Genomic DNA, 17,804 nt, shown 5'->3' on the forward strand with positions numbered 1-17,804 from the left:
AAAGAAACACTTCATCTTCATGTTCAGTAAGACTGTACCAAAAGAGGCATAAACTCTGAAAGGGAGGGTGCCTTAGACATACGTTCCCTTTACCTTTGTGAAAGGCGGTCCCTCAGAAGGCAACGCTTGGTCAGTTATGTCCAAAGAGGCAAGGGGCGTTGACGAAAGAACACTGCTCCAAAGCAGCAGCCTCTCCCCGGGCCCCAGCCCTCCACCTGCTTACAGAAGAGTAGCTGAGACTGTGCGGGGAGAATTGAGGACTGAGAAAGCCCTGTTGGAGACACTGCTGGAATACTGAGTGGGGCCCACATAGAGGCTCCATTGTAGCCACACTGAAATGGGAGAAGCCCCCAGGGACACAGCTCAAATACATTTGTGGGAAGTTGGAGTTACAGGCCTTCCCTTGTGCTATTCAATATTAAGGAAGAAAAAGGAGAGAGAGAAAGAGAGAGAGAGAGAGAGAGAGAGAGAGAGAGAGAGAGAGAGAGAGAATATGCCTGAATTCCTTCCTGTATTACTGCACTCCCTAGGGTGGCGGTGGAGTTCACTCTGGTTTTCCAAGGGGCCTGAGCTCCTCTCAGACTGATGGAGACCCAGCACCTGTCACAATCAAAGGTCTAAAGCAGAACCTGGAGATAGGGGACACTCACAGAACAACTTTGCAGACTTTTGAAACACACTGACCTTTCATTAGTATTTTCACTAATGAGAAAAACTGACCCTCGGTGCAGCGATTTCACTAGAGAAAACGCCATCTTCCGTGCCAGGAACAGTCAGCACTCTCGTCTTCAGGAGTACTGCCGTGTGGCAGGTGCCCAGTCAGGAATGCGGAACCCCACACCCTGTCCCTGCTGCTCTCTGGGGGTTTGCCAGTGTGAAGGTGGCACAGAGGAAAGGGGGGGGCGCAGCTGCATCTACCTCTCTAAGCAGTCTCTCTGTCCTCAGTTTTTGCCCCCTACTTCTGTGGCCCCACACGACGGAATCACAAGCATGGCATAGTAGAACTAGACACTCACTGGCAAGCTAGTTACAGTCTCATGACTAACTGATACTTACGAGTGGCCAATCTGCTTACTATGTCATTTGAGCTCCTGAATCAGGAACTTTCTCAGATTCTATGTTGCCAAACTAGTATCATAGGCAGGTAGCTCCCCCCCCCCCCCCCCCCCCCCCCCCGCAGAGAACTACTTTTTCTCCTTCACCATGTCATCTCTGGGACACTGCAAACAATGTTATGGGTGACGCTTCCTGCCTGGGGCCCTCTGCTGAGTTTTACATCTTTTCATCACACTGCTTGCTAATGTTGGGAGCGCCTTGCATAACCAAATCTTCCAGCTTGGACACAAGATCTTCCTTCCAAGGCTAGCTGGTTCTCCTGGGTTCTCTGTGTCATTGCTCAGCCAGGCTAGGAATTAAAACTCTTACCTACTGGGCAGCATGTGCCTACAAATGCTACAGCTGATTTCCTAACAGCTCTTTAAGCTGCCATGTTTTCTCCTCCCCCTGGGGTAACTCTAGTGATCTCCCACTTAGACTACTGATCCTGCTGACGATGTAATTCACCTTCATAGTCATGAAAAGTTCTGGAACATTTTTTTTTTAACCCTTGGCTCACATGAAATCTGCTTTTCAAAAGCCTTGTTCAGAACCTTCTTTTATTTCCACCCTCTAACCTCCTAGGGATCCTGTGGGCTCTGCACCCACTCAAACTCTGCTCCTCGAAGCCAAGGCATCCTGCTGTATCACTCTCTAGTGAGGTCACTGCTCCAACCCTCTCACCTAGGCTGGACTCCACAAGCCCCCACACATGCGTCTGCCACTGTCATCACCAAATCTGAGAGTATCCCTTTCCCCTCTTCCTCTACCCAGCCTCTGGGCTCCTCTAGGCTAGGCATGGCACAGTAGTGTGTGTGTTCCTGTGTTCTCTCTGCCCAGCTCTCAAAATGGTGTTCATTAAAAGTGGCGGTTAATGTTGATTGTCAGTTTGACAGGATTGAAGATCACCAAGGAGGCAAACTCCTTTTTGGAGGGGTAGATCTAGACAGGATTTCTCTATGTAGCCCTAGATGTTCTAGAACTTGTTCTGTAGACCAGGCTGGCCTTGAACTCAGAGAGATCTCCCTGCCTCTGCCTCCTGAGCACTGGGATTAAAGGCATGTACTACAATTGCTTGGCAAAGGAAATAAACTTCTAAGCAGAACTGTGGAAGAGCTTCCAGCCTGGGTAATTGAGGTGAAAATACCTACTACCCACATGTGTGTGCAAACATTCCATGGACTGGCATCCCGGACTGAATACAGAGAAGCAACTAAGCACCAGCATTCATTTCCCTTTGCTTCCTGATGGCAGCGTAATGTGACCAGTTACCCCAAGTTCCTGTGCTGTACCCTTCCTGCAAAGGTGAACTATATTCTCAACTGTGAGCAGAAGTAAAAGCCCCTCCCTTCAGGGGCTTCCGTCAGGCATTTTGTCCCAGGAATGGGAAAAGCAGCGAGTACACAGTGTTTCTGTGACTCTGCATAACGGATGCATTTCACTTCCTGGATGCCCGGCTAACATGCAGAACAAGTCAGCACTGGTCAGAGTGAGGTAACTCTTCACCACTACTACAGAAGCTCCTAAAATAATGCTTTTCCATATTCAACAATAGGAATATGTATGTGTCTGTCTACTGAGCTGTTTTCAGTAAATCCAAAACAGAAACAAGGTTGCTTAGAAACAAGAGTGACTGAGGTTTGTAGATTTGAAAGATAGAACAAGCCTTGTTTTCAAAGCCAAGTAGGAGGGAGCACCATCCGGGGACTGGGGCTCCTTGGCACACCGAGAGGCCATTCAGTCACTTCAGATTACACTAAAGACCATGAGCAAGGTTCTGAGATACAATAGGTATGACCACAAGTTTTGTACTAACCTATTTGACAAAGAAACCTGCGGTTCCATGTCAGCTTTCCCTTTACTTAAAACTAACAGGTCTGGGGCAAATTCAGCCCACTTCAATGATCTACATATATAAAAACTGCAGATACTGCAAAGTATGAATTCATAGTTTTGATGGAGAATCAAGGTCAAGGCACTCCTTGGGGTCCGATGCCTTCACTCCTGCTTATGTTATCGACAGCTCCAGCCAATCAGCCCCCTGCACCTGCCGTCCTGGAGCTCCATCTGCAGGGAAGGCTCTGTGACTGACGAAGTGACTTCATCTACCACAGGCTCTTCTCCCTGCTCTAATACCACCAGCAAGTTCCACCCTTTGAGACAGGTTTTCTGTAACATGTAACAGAAAGTGTGCCAGTCCCAAACAAAGAAACACACCCTTTCCCACGAAGACAAGACCTTCAGTTACAGTCGTGGTTTACTGCGAGCAGCCCACCAACCACGCCATGCAAGGTGATGGGAGAATATACATGTGGGTGGAGCAAGAGGACTCAGGGGGTGCCTAGAATAGGTTGCAGACTAACCACTGACACTGGTTTTGGTATATCTGGTAATGCTTCATTACAATTGTATGTGATATTTGGGGGGCAGCAAAACACATATGGCTTATACCCTTCATTTCTAACCCCTTTAATAATGTCTGTTTCTCCCTCTTAGCCTTAACAGTGCTTAGCTCCATGTTCTTGTGTTCTTCATGCAACAAAAGGAGGCAATAACAGCACCATCTATGACCTATTTAGGGTTTCCTGTGTGCCAAGGTCCAGTGTATGTGCTGTGCAGCTATTAATTCATACAGCACTCACATGGACCCTAAGAAGTCATCACCATCCAGTCTGATAGGTGGGGAGGTGAGGTACAGGATGGCCTCCTAAGGGAGTAAGTTTAAGCTGTTTACCACTGAAACTATAAGATAAACCATAGGTTTCTGAATAAGGTCTTTGAGTACAAGAGAAAATAGTCATGATTATATTCATTATTACCATAAGAAATATTTCAGTGACAAGGGGAGAAGTTGGATGAATAAGTTTACGGCATGTTGTATGTGTGTGTGGAAATAGCTAATGAATTCAATTAATTTGTACCACTAATGTGTTATTAATAAAAATATTAACTACAGGAAGTAAAATTTAAAAAGCAAGCAATCTGTCATTCCACTATCCAGAAATAAACTAGTTATTAATACAAATTATTTATCTCTTATATTTTAATGAATAAAGTCCTTTTATCTTATTTTTATATTTATACCTTTTTTTAAATCCTAAACTAGAACCATGGTGGTTATCATTCAACATCATACTTCTTCCTACATAAATTGTGTTTTGACAGCAAGATTTTGTGATATGACTTTTAAAAGAGCAATTTCAAAGTTTAAGATTCTGGATGATGTTAATTTTTTTAAGATCGTGACGAATTTTCATTTGCTTTTAAAGTTTAACTTTTCAGATTATAGAGAACCGTGCTGGGCTGCAGGCACAGTTAAACTATAGAGCACTTCCCTGACATGCTTGACACCTTGAGTCTCTGGTACCGCACACATGCTACTAGTCCTCGCTGCAAAGCAGCTTGAAGATATTTGAAAGAAAACAAGGGGAAAAAAGAGAGCCTTCTATGTAATGAATCTTGTGTAAATAGCTTAGAGTTCAAGTTGACAGTCAATAGTCTCTGATCTCAAGGTATTTCCTCTGACCTCTGGGTTACAGAGGAAGACACAGAAATAAGAATCATAGAATGGCGTAGTAAGAATTTCTATAGCAAGAAAGACCCCCTCTTACCTTTGCTGAATCCTACCTTCAGTTGTACCTATGGGGACAAAACTGACCCTTCCCTAAGATCAGTCCTGGGGCTTGTGCTTATGGACATACTCCCCTGTTTGTTTGCTATAGCCTGTATGTTTTCCTTTCTCCTGAATCATTCCCACAAAGACTCAAGTGTTCCTAACTACCTTCTACTTAAAACCTAGTTTGGAGGATGGAGAGATGGCTCAGCGGGTAAAAACACTTGGCACACACTTGTGAGAATTAGAGGGCGATCCTCAGCACCCAGGTAGATGCTGGGCAATGTCCTGGGCAGGATAGTTCACCTCTAATCCAAACACATGAGAGGCAAAGGAAGGACCAACTTTGGAGGGTTTGCAGTCTGGTTACACAGAATAGCTAAGTTGATGAGTCAGAGACCCTGCCTTAATACACAACAAAGAGAATAGTGGAGGAAGAAGCTTGTCATCAACTTCTGGCTTCCACATTCATATGCACCCATATATGTAGGTGTGCACCAATGTGCAAAGCACAAAAACATTCAAAGTAAAAGCAAAACAAGAAAAACCCCTATGCAACAGTCTCTTGATGCATCTTGTTTCCATGCTTTGCACGTCAGTCATTGAAATGATGTTGATCAGCCCCACCAAGCAGTCAACATCTGAGTCACAGCAGGACCACTCCGTACATCTTACACCCCAGACAGCAGCTGACACCAGCAGCCAACATCCCAGTCACAGCCAGGACCATTCTGTGTTCATCTACAGCCCAGGCAGCATGGGACATAAGTTCTCGAATCCTGATTCCAAAGGTCTTTTGATGCCGTACGCTCCTGCCTGTTTCACCGGCTATTCCTTTCAGTTTTCTTTGGAGCTCCTGTTTCTCACTGGCAGGGTGCCTAAGACTCAGTCTTTGACACCTTTCTCAATTTACACTTTTCCCCCCTATGGGACATACCACCTGGTCCTCATGACTTTTATAATTTCCCAAATTATACCTTCAGATTTGCCTCTCTTTGCTGAGAGTCTCTCTGCCATCTCTGACACGAGTACCGACTAGGTAGATAAATTTCCACAGAAGACATGACTGCACATCAGTGCCAGCCCCCCTCACACCATCCCGACCTAGTCTTCCTCTTCCTCAGCTACAGCCTCATACTACTAAGACTCGGGTTAAAAAAACAAAACAAAACAAACAGCCCAGCACCTCCCACCAGAACCTCCACTCAGATGCACTATAAATCTCCCGATTCCCCACTGAGTCAGAACTGTGAGGGCCTCAGCCCTGCTTTACCATCCCCTTTGGCTGCAAGTGTTTCTAATTGGTTCCACTGAACTCTCCCTTCATTCCTCATTTGATAGGAACACAATTCCTCTATCTATCTATCTATCTATCTATTTATCTATCTATCTATCTATCTATCTATCTATCTATATCTATATCTATCTATCTATCTATCTATCTATCTATCTATCTATCTATCTATCTATCTATATATATATATATATCTGATGCTATTCTATCAAAAGCTTCCCAGTGCAACAGTAAAACACTGTGCCACAATCTCTGTAAAGCCCTTGTGGACTGTGCCTGTCTGAGCCATCCATGTGGCTGTCTTTCTGTCCTAAGGCCACTGCGCTTGCCATTCTCCTCTCAGAATGTTTTCTCACCTGACCATTGCAACTGTTTGTCCATTCACATCCTGGGTCTCCAACCCCCACACCACACAAAGGTTACCACCCTGCCCCCTCCCTCCATCTCACTCCCCCTCTCCAGTGCAGGGGCTGGAACCTATGGACTCACACAGGCTAGGCAAGCTCTCTGCATCTTTAGGCTAAGAAACATCTCTATGTAAACCACTTTTCATGTTGGCGCATAATTTCTTTTTATAAACATCAAATTATCGAAGCATTTGAATATAGCATTAGATTTCTATTTTAAATTTGAGGCAAAATAAAGATATCAATCTTACCAGAAATTATGAACAAATAATAACAAGAAGATAATGCTTGGCACTGGTAGTGCATGCCTTTAATCCCAGCACTTGGGTAATAGAGGCAGGTGGATCTCTGTGAGTTTGAGCTCAGCCTAGTCTAGAGAGAAAGTTCCAGGACAGCCAAGGCTACACAAAGAAACCTTGTCTTGAAAAATAAAACAAAACAAAAAGAACAATTATATTTTAGTTAGAATAATGGATTACATAAAATCTTCCTGCTGCCCATTAGTTGGAAAACATGGAAAACAAATTCAATACAAGTCATTGTGTTAACACTCGTTTGTTGATTACAAAGCACATCCTCCCCTAAACTGAGAGGGTTTATGTTACTCTTAACTAGAGACATGGACCAGACCAATCAGTCTTGCTGGGGAAGGAAACAAGAACCAGCGCTTCATTCTAAAACAACACACACAAATTCTGAATTTAGTTGTTTCATGTTTTTGGAGGCACATGCTAGGCCCATACAGCATGCATCATTTGAAATCATTCAACACCAGCATGACTGACAAAATAAAAATAAAAAGATAAAATAAAAATAAGAAATAAATAAAACGATAAAAATAAATGTCTAAATAAGATATGTTAAGATAACTGCTACCTAACCTGGGTTTTAGAATAATAAAGCTTACACTGCATTTAAAGGCTGAGTTAAACCAATGTGCGCACGTATTTCTTTACAAGCAAATCTTCTTCGCCTCTTCTGGTGTTACTAGACACTGCCCACCAGTTCCTCACATGGGCCTTTGATTTGTCAAACCCAGAACTCCTGAGGCCAGAGCCTCTCTTCTTCCTTTTATATAAAAATGGGGGTGACAGCAAGGGCTATAAGTATAGGTATTTAAAAAAAACAAAAAAACAGACTCTAGACAAACTGATCTAGACAGGAGTCAGAGTATTTGTGCTCGGCGTGTGTAGAGCAGGAATGTGATAGATGATTGTCACATCTATCTTAGGTAGGTTTCTACTGCTGCTATAAACACCATGACCAAAAGTAACTTGGATGAGGAAGGGTTCATTTCTCATAACTTACACCTTTCAGGTCACACTCTATCACTGAGGGAAGTCATGACAGAAACTCAAAGCAGAAACTGAAGCAGAGACCATGGAGGAATGCTGCTTCTTGGCTTGCTCTCCATGGCCCCTTACAACCCAGGACAACCTGCCCAGGGATGGCACCACCTCCAGTGAGCTGGGCTCTCATATATCAGTCATGAACAAGAAAATGTCTCACAGAATTGCCCTTGGGCTAATCTCCTAAAGGTGTTTTCTCCGTTAAGTGTCCTCTTCTTCGATAACTCAGGCTTAAGTCAGGTTGAAAAAAATTCCAACCAGGGCACCCAACTAAACGCACTAGACCAACTTGATGGATGAATGGCAATGAACTCATGTGATGTCTCCACAGACATGGGGAAGGGTTTCCATATCCTCCCAGCCTTCATCTCTCCATGGGCAACACATGAAGACAATTTCTGCCTAATCCTAAAGACCACCACATACGAGCGTGACAGCCACCATGACAGCGAACGCTAGACAACACTAAGAGAAAGCGCCAGACAAACTGAATGCCTTGTTTTGATTTGGACATAAGCATCTGCGCCAAATATTTCCTTTTCAATGTGGAGAGCTCCAGTAGGAGAACCTGCGGGGCGTGGCTTAGACACCAACCTTACTACTGCTGACACTGTTTACACATGGCCTTTGAGTATAAACCCAAGAGAAATTTTTTTCTCTATTCAGTTAGAAAGTCATCCATGCTAAAGAAGCTGAAAAACAGTCTAGTTTCACAGTGTCATTAAAAAAAAAAAAGACTTCCATATAAGCATCTTCGGATAGCAAGTGGGGGCTTTCTGTAAAGTGATATGTGGGGTGTCTGTCAGGGTAGGAAGCAGGGAGTCAGAGGTATGCTTTGTAACTAATATTTCAGCCTGTCTCCACCGGGGAAATTATTGCATCCCATGATAGTTATGTCTCCCTATCTTTCTTGTTCTTCAACACATCAGACCATTTTAACGACACAGAGGAGCAAGTTTTTTTCCTTTTAAATTTACTTTCCAGATGCATCAGTGGGATTAATGTGAATTCTGATATTTTAAATCAAAAAGCCACCGAGGTGGCAAGACTTGGAGACTAACTAGTGTTATTATCTACTTTACTTTTCAGAGTTCATGGTGACATTTATGAACTCCTTTAAAAGTCGTACCTTAAATCTTTAAAATCATACCCTAATAGGCACTGTGTATATGCTTTGATGGTATATCGCTGGAAGTTCCCACATTTTGGCCTATCAAGCAAATACGAGCTAAAAAGAATGTGCAGAGAGGCAGCTGTCACAGGCTAATATCTGAGAAGGAAGCAAAGGCAAATGCCACTGACCACAGTCCAGGTATGATACTCTGTGCCCAACAAGGGATCGTCAAACTCCCCAAACTGTCTTGTGTCCCAGAGGGTCAAAAGCTAAATCCTATAGTCTAAGCATATTGAAATATCTGTGTCGTTTGCCATCACACTCTGGAACGGGTGTGGGAAACCAGACATTGCCCATTTACTGCTGCCTGAGAAGATAATTTTGGTTTTCTTAAGAGTGTTGGCCAGGCAATATTTTTTACTCTTTATAGTCAAAGAAACTTGTGCTTCCAGTGACCCAGTACCAGGTTTGTTGAATTAAAAAACTTATAAAATTTAAGGCTGCAAGAGTGTAAGAACCAATTTATTTAAAAAATGCCACACAAATCTAGAGAAAATAATTTCCAGAGACAGGCAAAATGAATATTTCACGGCTACTTTTGTGGTTACATTTATGATGTTCTCGAATAAAATGACATAAAAGCTACTTGTATCAGGTCTGGGGCCTGAAAATATTTCCACTGTCATTTTATATACATGGTTAAATTATATATTTGTTCTCTTCTGCTCTTTATTTCTAATAAGAAAAAACATGCATACAAGAATAGATTATGTCATTTCAATCACTTCAAAGACCATTTAAAACTTTTCCTCACCCACATCCTTAAATTAGAATCTCTATAGTATGTACATTTAAGGTATTTGAGTGACGCTTCCGTCTCTCTTTGTATTTCAGAGGAAATAATATAAACTAAACAAACAAAATAAACCTGCATTAAATCAAAACAGAGTTTGGAAGCTTTCATAAGTACCATAATAAATTATATCATGAATTATTACTTTGTTTAACCTCTCAGTTTTTGCCACACCATTTAACATTTTCAACGAGCCCGAACTGTCAATCATTTGCAAAGCATTGCTCGTCGAGTTCTGGTGGATGTTACGAACACTGACAGACAGCAATGAGAAGGACAAGGTTGCACTAAGTGTGAAATATCAACCTAGTCTGTGTCTTCAGAGACGAATGGAAGTCTGGATAAAGAATGTTAACAGGCAAGTAAAATATGGAATTTTTGTGTTGCTTTCCCATAGAGTGAAATACAACCACAAGTCAGCAGCAAGTTTTGAAGATAAGTGTTGATGATGAAATTTCTATAAAGATAATTCTTAACTTGTCACTCAGAGAGAATGTCCCCATAAAAAAAAAAATCATAATTCCGTGTCGTTTCCTTGAGGAAAGCAAACACTTACAAATGCAAAAATAAAAATTGTACTTTACTTGTAAAACTAAAAATAACCATATCTCCGAGGAATGAGAAAAAAACATCAAGTGCATTTAAATCACTTTATTGCCCTGGAAGCTGCCGATTCGCCTGCGAGTTGTTTCATTGCAGATGAAAAGAAATCAAAATACGGGGCAGATGTTGAAGAAACCGCATGTACATTCTGTCACACACTGGCATTTGTCAAGTGATTTGGGATCCTCTATTAAATAAGGTGCATTTTGCTTGATTTTGAGAAGGGAAACATCAGGAAATATTTAAAGGCCAATTGCTGCCAATTAACTTTGATCAGTAAAAGTTCTATTTCAATCTTTGAGATTCTTCTCCTGTCTGAAATAACATACGTTTATAAAACCTCGCAAAGCAACAACCTGATGATTAATGCCTGTTGGCAGCCCTACCACAAGCTTGCTTAGCACTGAGAGTTAAATAAACAAGGGTCCCTGTGAAGGAGGGGGGCGGCGGATGCTAGTCATGTTTTGTCATAACGGAGATAGGTGAAAACAATGCCCGTCTTTGTTAAGAATCCAGCTAAGGTCGCATCTGCCGCTGTCCCTTCCAGTCAGCCAGTCTCCTTAGAAATGTTCCCCCAATAAAACCAGCTGCAGTGAAGGCATGAGAAGTCCTAGCCACCCAGATAGTAAAGGCCCCATGCAAACCGGCTCCAAACAATCAGATTGGACAGGAAAGCACCGGAAGAGGTGGGTAGGGACAACACAAGCAGCTGCACAAATGGCTTAAAAAGCTTCTAAGAATCACACTTGATACTTGGGAATCTTGTCATCCAATTTTAATCATTCAGGATCCAACTTTAAAATGTAATAAATGCCACAAAAGGGAAACATATTGCCTTATCAGTACTTTGTCTCAGTATTCCAATTACGTGTTTAAAAGAGCAATACCCAATGATAATTTCAGAACCCATCCTGCATGTTCAGATATGTTCCTCAAAGTATGTGTAAAGCAATCAGAACTTACTTCTAGGTCATTGAAGAATAGATGCGTGTCTGCCAAGTTGAAGATCATCTCTTCCATTCGCAGGCCAAGGGAAACTGAAGTAGGTGGGTCCTGAAAGGAGAATTTTACAGGTCAGGAACTGGAATGATCTTCAGGCTGTAAGAAAGACGGCATCTCATCTCAGGAAAGGTGAGGATCACGTGCCACCCCGGGAGAGCTGGAAGTCAGCTTCCTGTACTGTCCGTCAGTCCATGAGCAGTCTTTGGAGACCTCCTAGATGAAAGGTACTCCAGGTATGTTCCTAAGCCTCATAACAAAGTAGCGCGCACCCCAAGTGTCACGAAAATAAGGTATAAGGTTCTCAGACACATGAAGTAGAGGAAATTTGTGTCATAATCTGTGAAGACTGTCTGCAGTTACTGTCCAAATATCGGAAAACATAGTCTAGATGAAGTTCAGATATCATACTCTAGATGGTAAGTCACTCTCTTTTTGTATGTATTCAGACTGCCTGCCCGATTCCCTACTCAACAAAGGAAGTGGTGGCTGAGCTGACTACGTGGACCCATGTTCAGTCTAGGGACTGATGCTGTGACATATCCAGGCTCCAGGAGTCAGTGTCATGCAGATGGAAGCACTGAGCCAAGAAGATCCAGCAGCTTCTTCACAATGCCCACGTCATGGCCAGTCCACTGCTCCCTGCTGCCTCTGCCCTAATAACATCTACTGGTACTGATAAGCTTGGGGAGCGCAGGGATAGTTTTATTCTTTATGATAATACTGCATTTTTAATATATAAAATCTAGGAACCAATATGCTTTCTGGTTGCAATCATTTATGCAAAGAAGAAAAAAATTCCACTTAGAAAGATGACCAGGAATATATGACCAGTTTCTAAAGCTTTAATTGGCATGCACAGAACCACTTTATATATACAGTAGCTTAACTTCTCCCAAAGAATAATATTTTCTTATAATATCATATAATTATATTTTCTTATCACAATAAACCTTTGGAACAAGGTTTGGAATAAATATAGAATCTACCTAGCAGGAAAATTGTAAATAGGCAAATTATTCCATCTGGCAGGGTTAATTTACCCTGTACCTCATCAAAATCTTGAGTCAAGAACATAACACAAGTCAAAGAAAACAACATTCCCCTCTATTACTGCTACACAACATGGATACTATCCAATTCCTTTATGGTTTTCTTATTCTATTGCAGATCTCAAGACTTGCTCACAACTTTGACCACTGCCCATGTGTTCAGGAAAGCAAGTCCTGGAGTATCCACCACAGGCCTCAGTAACCCCTGATTTGGAAGTGTGGAAGAGGAGCCCTAGACCAACCAGCTGGGACCTACCACTTCTCTCATATAGAATAACAGGATAACAACAATAATAAAAATCTTGTCCCTTAGCTTGCCACCATCACACTGGTGTAGGAGGTTCTTTTGTCTTTGTGTTGCTTTCATTGGTTAATAAAGAAACTGCTTTGGGTCTGTTGATAGGGCAGAACTTAGGTAGGCAACTGAATGCTGGGAGAAGGAAGGCCAGAGGTGGAGATACACTGTGGATCCACCAGAAACAGACACTGGGAATTTTACCCTCTAAGTCACTGCCACATGGCGATACACAGATTAATAGAAATGGGTTAAATTAAGATGTAAGAGTTATCCAGTAAGAAGCTAGAGCTAATGGGCCAAGCAGTGATTTAATTAATACAGTTTCTGTGTGGTTATTTTGGGGCTGAGCTAGCTGGCCAACTAGGATGAACAAGCAGCCCCTCTTTGTAACATCACACCAGGAAATCAGAGGGGTAGGAGGCAAATTCTGCACACCTCTCAGGCCAATCAGCTGAGCAGGGGCTGCAGAGCAGATCTTCCCATGCCACTAGCTCCACCCCAACACCACCTACTTACAGAAGGGAAGAAGGCCTGCAAATAGGAAGCATAATATCCTTGGTCTCTCCACTGTTCAGCTATTGGACCGACAGTGGAAGAGAGTCAGAGACTGTACAGTCAAGAGTTGGAGAAATGAAACCAACTCCCACACACTTTATATCAGGTCATCCAGGCTGGTTACCTTCCTTACCTTGGCCTGTTTAATACCTCGTAATAGCAACGAAAGTTCTCATATTGTACAAGAATTATAAGCAGTTTATAAGTAAAACAAACAAACAACTAACCCATTTCCTCTTAGTTTCAGAAGAAATTGTTCACAAGGATTCTGTCAGTAAATGCTCTGGAAGAAGGTAATGCTCAAACATCCAGAACAGGACTGATCAACAAGGGCCATTCAAATGGCTGTTTCTAAAACAGAACACCAGATTAATGTGTACAGGGGCCCTAGAGCGGTGGCTCTCAATCTTCCTTATGCTGAGACCCTTTAATACAGTTCCTCATGCTATGGTGACTCCCAAGCATAAAATTATTTTGTTGCTGCTTCATAACTGTAATTTTGCTTCTGTAAGGAATCGTAATGTAAATATCTGGCATGCAGGATATCTGATATACAACCTCTGTGAAAGGGTCATTTAACCCCAAGGGGTCACGACCCACAGGTTGAGAACCATTGCTCATGCCAATGAAAACACCCTGACTTGTCGTAGAACCCTGCCAGCAAGTCTTTTCATGTGGCAAGGGTAGAGACTTACCACATCTATTTAATTGCCAACCGTGAAATACATGTACCACAATACTGCCGCTGTTAAAAAGCCCTATTTCTTCTTGATATGCTTGCCTATTTACATGGGCATCAAAAGAATTACTCTATTGTTTGTTAATATATAGTATGCTTTAACTTGTCTTCATAAATTACAGAAACAGCTTGCTGGCCGTTATTATCATTCTTTTATGGTTTTTATACCTGCCATTTAATGATGCTGTTTCAGAAACACTTCCTACAGCGAAAACACACTTTGGCAGTGAGCAAAGAGGGGAGAAGCTTAGACTAGGAAGGAGGTCTGTGGAAAGCAGTATTCATGGACATGTTTTAAGTAGAATCACACTCCCCCCATACACACATTTAGACCTCCCCAAGTGTTAATGCAAAAATACAAAAAAAAATGAAATACAGGTTTGGCAAAATACATCTCTTGCTTCTTGGAGGATCCTCTGATGGTTTCCATGCTCATTTAACAGTTTGCAAAGCAGAGCCCTAGGAGGTCCCTCCTCCCTGACATCTATAAGTGCTAGGTTTATGCACAGAAGCTGCCCTGTGAAGTACAGAGACACCTCACACTAGCAGCTTTGCTCAAGGGAGATTAGCAAAAGGGTGGGCAGATAACTTGCATGGGTTTGCCTACACAATTCGAGTAGCCAGAATTATAACACATTTTATTTTCCTATCATACTAAATATTATTTTAATACCATTATATTTTCAAACATGCCTGATGTAAATAAAATGTGAGACATTTAATAAGTTAGTCTTGGCTCTATGACTTATTTTGGAAAATTCGGAAGGAGAAACAAAACAAACAAACTCTCCACATTCTTGGACCAAAAGTGAGACATGGAAATCACCATGCCTTTGGCTTAATTTCACATTTCTTGAAATATGTCTATTCTTGCAATAACAGATTCCAGGGTTGCAGTTATGAAAAATTTAGTAATATCTCATTTTAAGGAAAACTTCTTACCAAATGTTTCCATCTCTCCATGTGGCCATCTGGGGCATTCGCTACTGCTGTCTACTCTCTTCTCAGTGTGTCTAAAGCATAGCTTTCCTTCACACCACTTTTGAGAAAGTTAGAGCTCTTCCCTCTTTTCAAAGTAATATCTCATTCTAAGAAAAATTAACTATCAAAAGTTTCCATGGTCCCATTTGACCATCATGTGCACTCACACCCACTGGCTACACTTTTGCCATTTCTCCTCTTCTGATATTAAGGACACCATCAATCTTTCTGGGCATCCTCTTAGAACCTAATCATCCATCATTTGGTACTTATCCCTGGGACTCTGGTCTCATCTATTCTACAGTCAATTTAGGACACTGTGAGACCCAAAGACCCTCTTGGCCCCAACCATATCAGATTTGAGATCTTGACTATAGGGTCAAAAATCTATCAGCTATTGTTCACTTTCCCTGGGATGACCATAAAGCATCTGAAACTCAACATAAGTCAAGGCAAGTTCATCATATTCTCCCAAACCTGATGCATCCCTTTTATTCAAGAGTAGCACCCTACTATCCTCAAATTGTAGTATTTGATAAACAGCTTCTCCATCCCTACAACAAGTCAAACACAGCATCCTGACACTTCATCCTTGTCTTTCCATTTTTCTTACGCTTTTCTACTTCTTTGCTTTGTGGTTTCCCTCTTGCCATGGATCTTTTCAGCTGTGTTTATCACTGGGCTCTGTCTCCTAAGTCACTCTTCTCCCACTTCTTTTACCAAATATCCAACCAAACATTATATTCAAAACAAAAGATCAATACATGTCTCATTTTTATTTTTTTCTTCAATGTGTGCTCTGTTTGTGGCTTCTGTCACAAAACACTGTCTTCAAAAGATAACTAGAGAGAGGACAAACACCTACTATAATTTGGCTATATATATTTGCTATAATGGATATAATTAATCTTTCCTGTAAATATAACTCAAATATCAGTCAATTTAGGACACTGTGAGACCCAAAGACCCTCTTGGCCCCAACCATATCAGATTTGAAATCTTGACTATAGGATCAAAAATCTATCAGCTATTGTTCACTTCCCTTGGGATGACCATAAAGCATCTGAAACTCAACATATATCAGGGCAAGTTCATCATATTCTCCCAAACCTGATGCTTTCCTTTTATTCAAGAGTTGCATCCCTGATACATCCCTTGTACTCAAATAATATAAATTCAAATATACAAAAGCATCTGAATTTGAATGTATTGTGTGTTTAGATATATCTATAACAATAACGCAAGCAGACCTGCTGAAAATTTTGACCATATGATAGAGGCAAAGGATCTGCCTGCCATCATCAAGGATCTGTCCCAGAGTTCTCCCACATTATTATATTTTGTTTTTTGACCAAGCTGTGTGTTCATGGTTATGCTGAACATGTTCCCCCAGGCTTGATTCAACATCCCTCTTTGTTTTTCCCGACTAGGCTCTGCAGTAAGTAATACGGGAGTAGAACTGTTTTATTTGCCAATTAAATTTAAAAACACAGGTGAAGTTCTAGACCACTGCCTCCCAAAGTGTAAGCAACTGAGGCCACTCCCCCTACCACTGTTATTTCTATGGCTATTATGAATAGCCACAGCTGTGTGGTTGTCCAACCCTGGACTCTAGGCCCTGGCTACAAGATACATCAATATTTTACATTCAATCAGGATGTGAAGTCCAGGTTTTTTTTTAGAAGTAATAGATGTCCTAGGAAAGTCATCCTCGGAATTTCACTAGACATATGGAATAATTTCTATAGTTTGGATCTTGAGAGCTCTTTGTGGTCATATGATAACATCTTGATCCATAGCAATAGTATGCTGGAAGAGAGACAGTAGAACCTTCATGAGGATAGCCTCACTGGGAGGTTCTCAAGTCATGTGGGTCATGTATTCAAAGTAGATAGTGTGACCCTTTCATTAGTTTCTGAACCATATAAAGACTGGCTTCGCTTTATCAAATTTTCCTACCATGATGCATTGCCCTATCCAAAACAGCCATGCTAATCATTCTTGGGTAACTGCTTCCAAAACCGCAAGTCTTGTTACTGTGTTAGAAAGCTGAGAAACATGGTCACCCACCAGTGCTAATGTTAATGTTAATCATGAGTTCAATTTTATTGTAGTTATTATAACAAGGATCTTTCTACAAATTTTCTACACAACTTTTCAATTTTTCTGAGACTATGATGTTTTTAAGAGCCTAGTCAACAGAACACTGGTTTTGGTGGAAGCTAAGTTGAGAACATTTAGCATAACTACTCTTAGGTGGAATTTCCATGGGTTCTCCTGAAATATGCCAGCTAAACTTGAGGGCACGCCAGTGGTTTTTTTTTTTTTATCAGCATAAAGTTGACGTAATTCCAGGATTTTTGGCAATGGTGTTCAATACTCTGAAGACCTAAGAACTTTGGAGGAGAAGTTGTGTCAATGAATCTAGAAGAATTCATTTAAAAAACCCAAGAAGTATATAAATACATGTTGATAAAAGTCTAAAAACAGTTCTCGAAGGAGATTAAGAAGCGGTAATATTAGGTAATAGAGAGTGGCGGTGGGCAAAAGGACTCACGGGAAGCAAAAGGGGAAAAGTATTTGGGGGTGCTATGGAAGGAGCAGGGGTAATGGGGAGGATGTAGTGAGAAGACAATCACAACACATTTGCTTGAAAATATCACAAGAATATCTAACAGCATATGTTGATTTAGAAAAATCAATTTTAGAAGTTACAACACCAAAATGTTTGCTTGCATAGCCAAGTAGCATGGTTACTTTGTAGTAGTTTTATATAACTTTTAGTTGACTTCACTTCTCCCTAGGCTTCTTAACAAATGGCTGGTAGTGGCATATGACTACAACAGTAATTA

General features: G+C 41.5%; 1 protein-coding gene across 13 annotated transcripts in view; it reads right to left on the minus strand.

Annotated features, from left to right (window-relative positions):
• The window catches only part of Eya1 (EYA transcriptional coactivator and phosphatase 1), a 143,777-nt gene that overhangs the window by 31,255 nt on the left and 94,718 nt on the right, over positions 1–17,804 (minus strand). For all 13 annotated transcript variants that reach the window (XM_075971402.1, XM_075971403.1, XM_075971406.1 and 10 more), the window contains one exon: positions 11,292–11,381. In XM_075971402.1, coding sequence (XP_075827517.1) covers positions 11,292–11,381 — 90 coding nt within the window. The remainder of the gene's footprint in view (positions 1–11,291; positions 11,382–17,804) is intronic.

Source organism: Microtus pennsylvanicus, chromosome 5 (assembly GCF_037038515.1).
Source record: "Microtus pennsylvanicus isolate mMicPen1 chromosome 5, mMicPen1.hap1, whole genome shotgun sequence".
NCBI lineage: Eukaryota > Metazoa > Chordata > Mammalia > Rodentia > Cricetidae > Microtus > Microtus pennsylvanicus.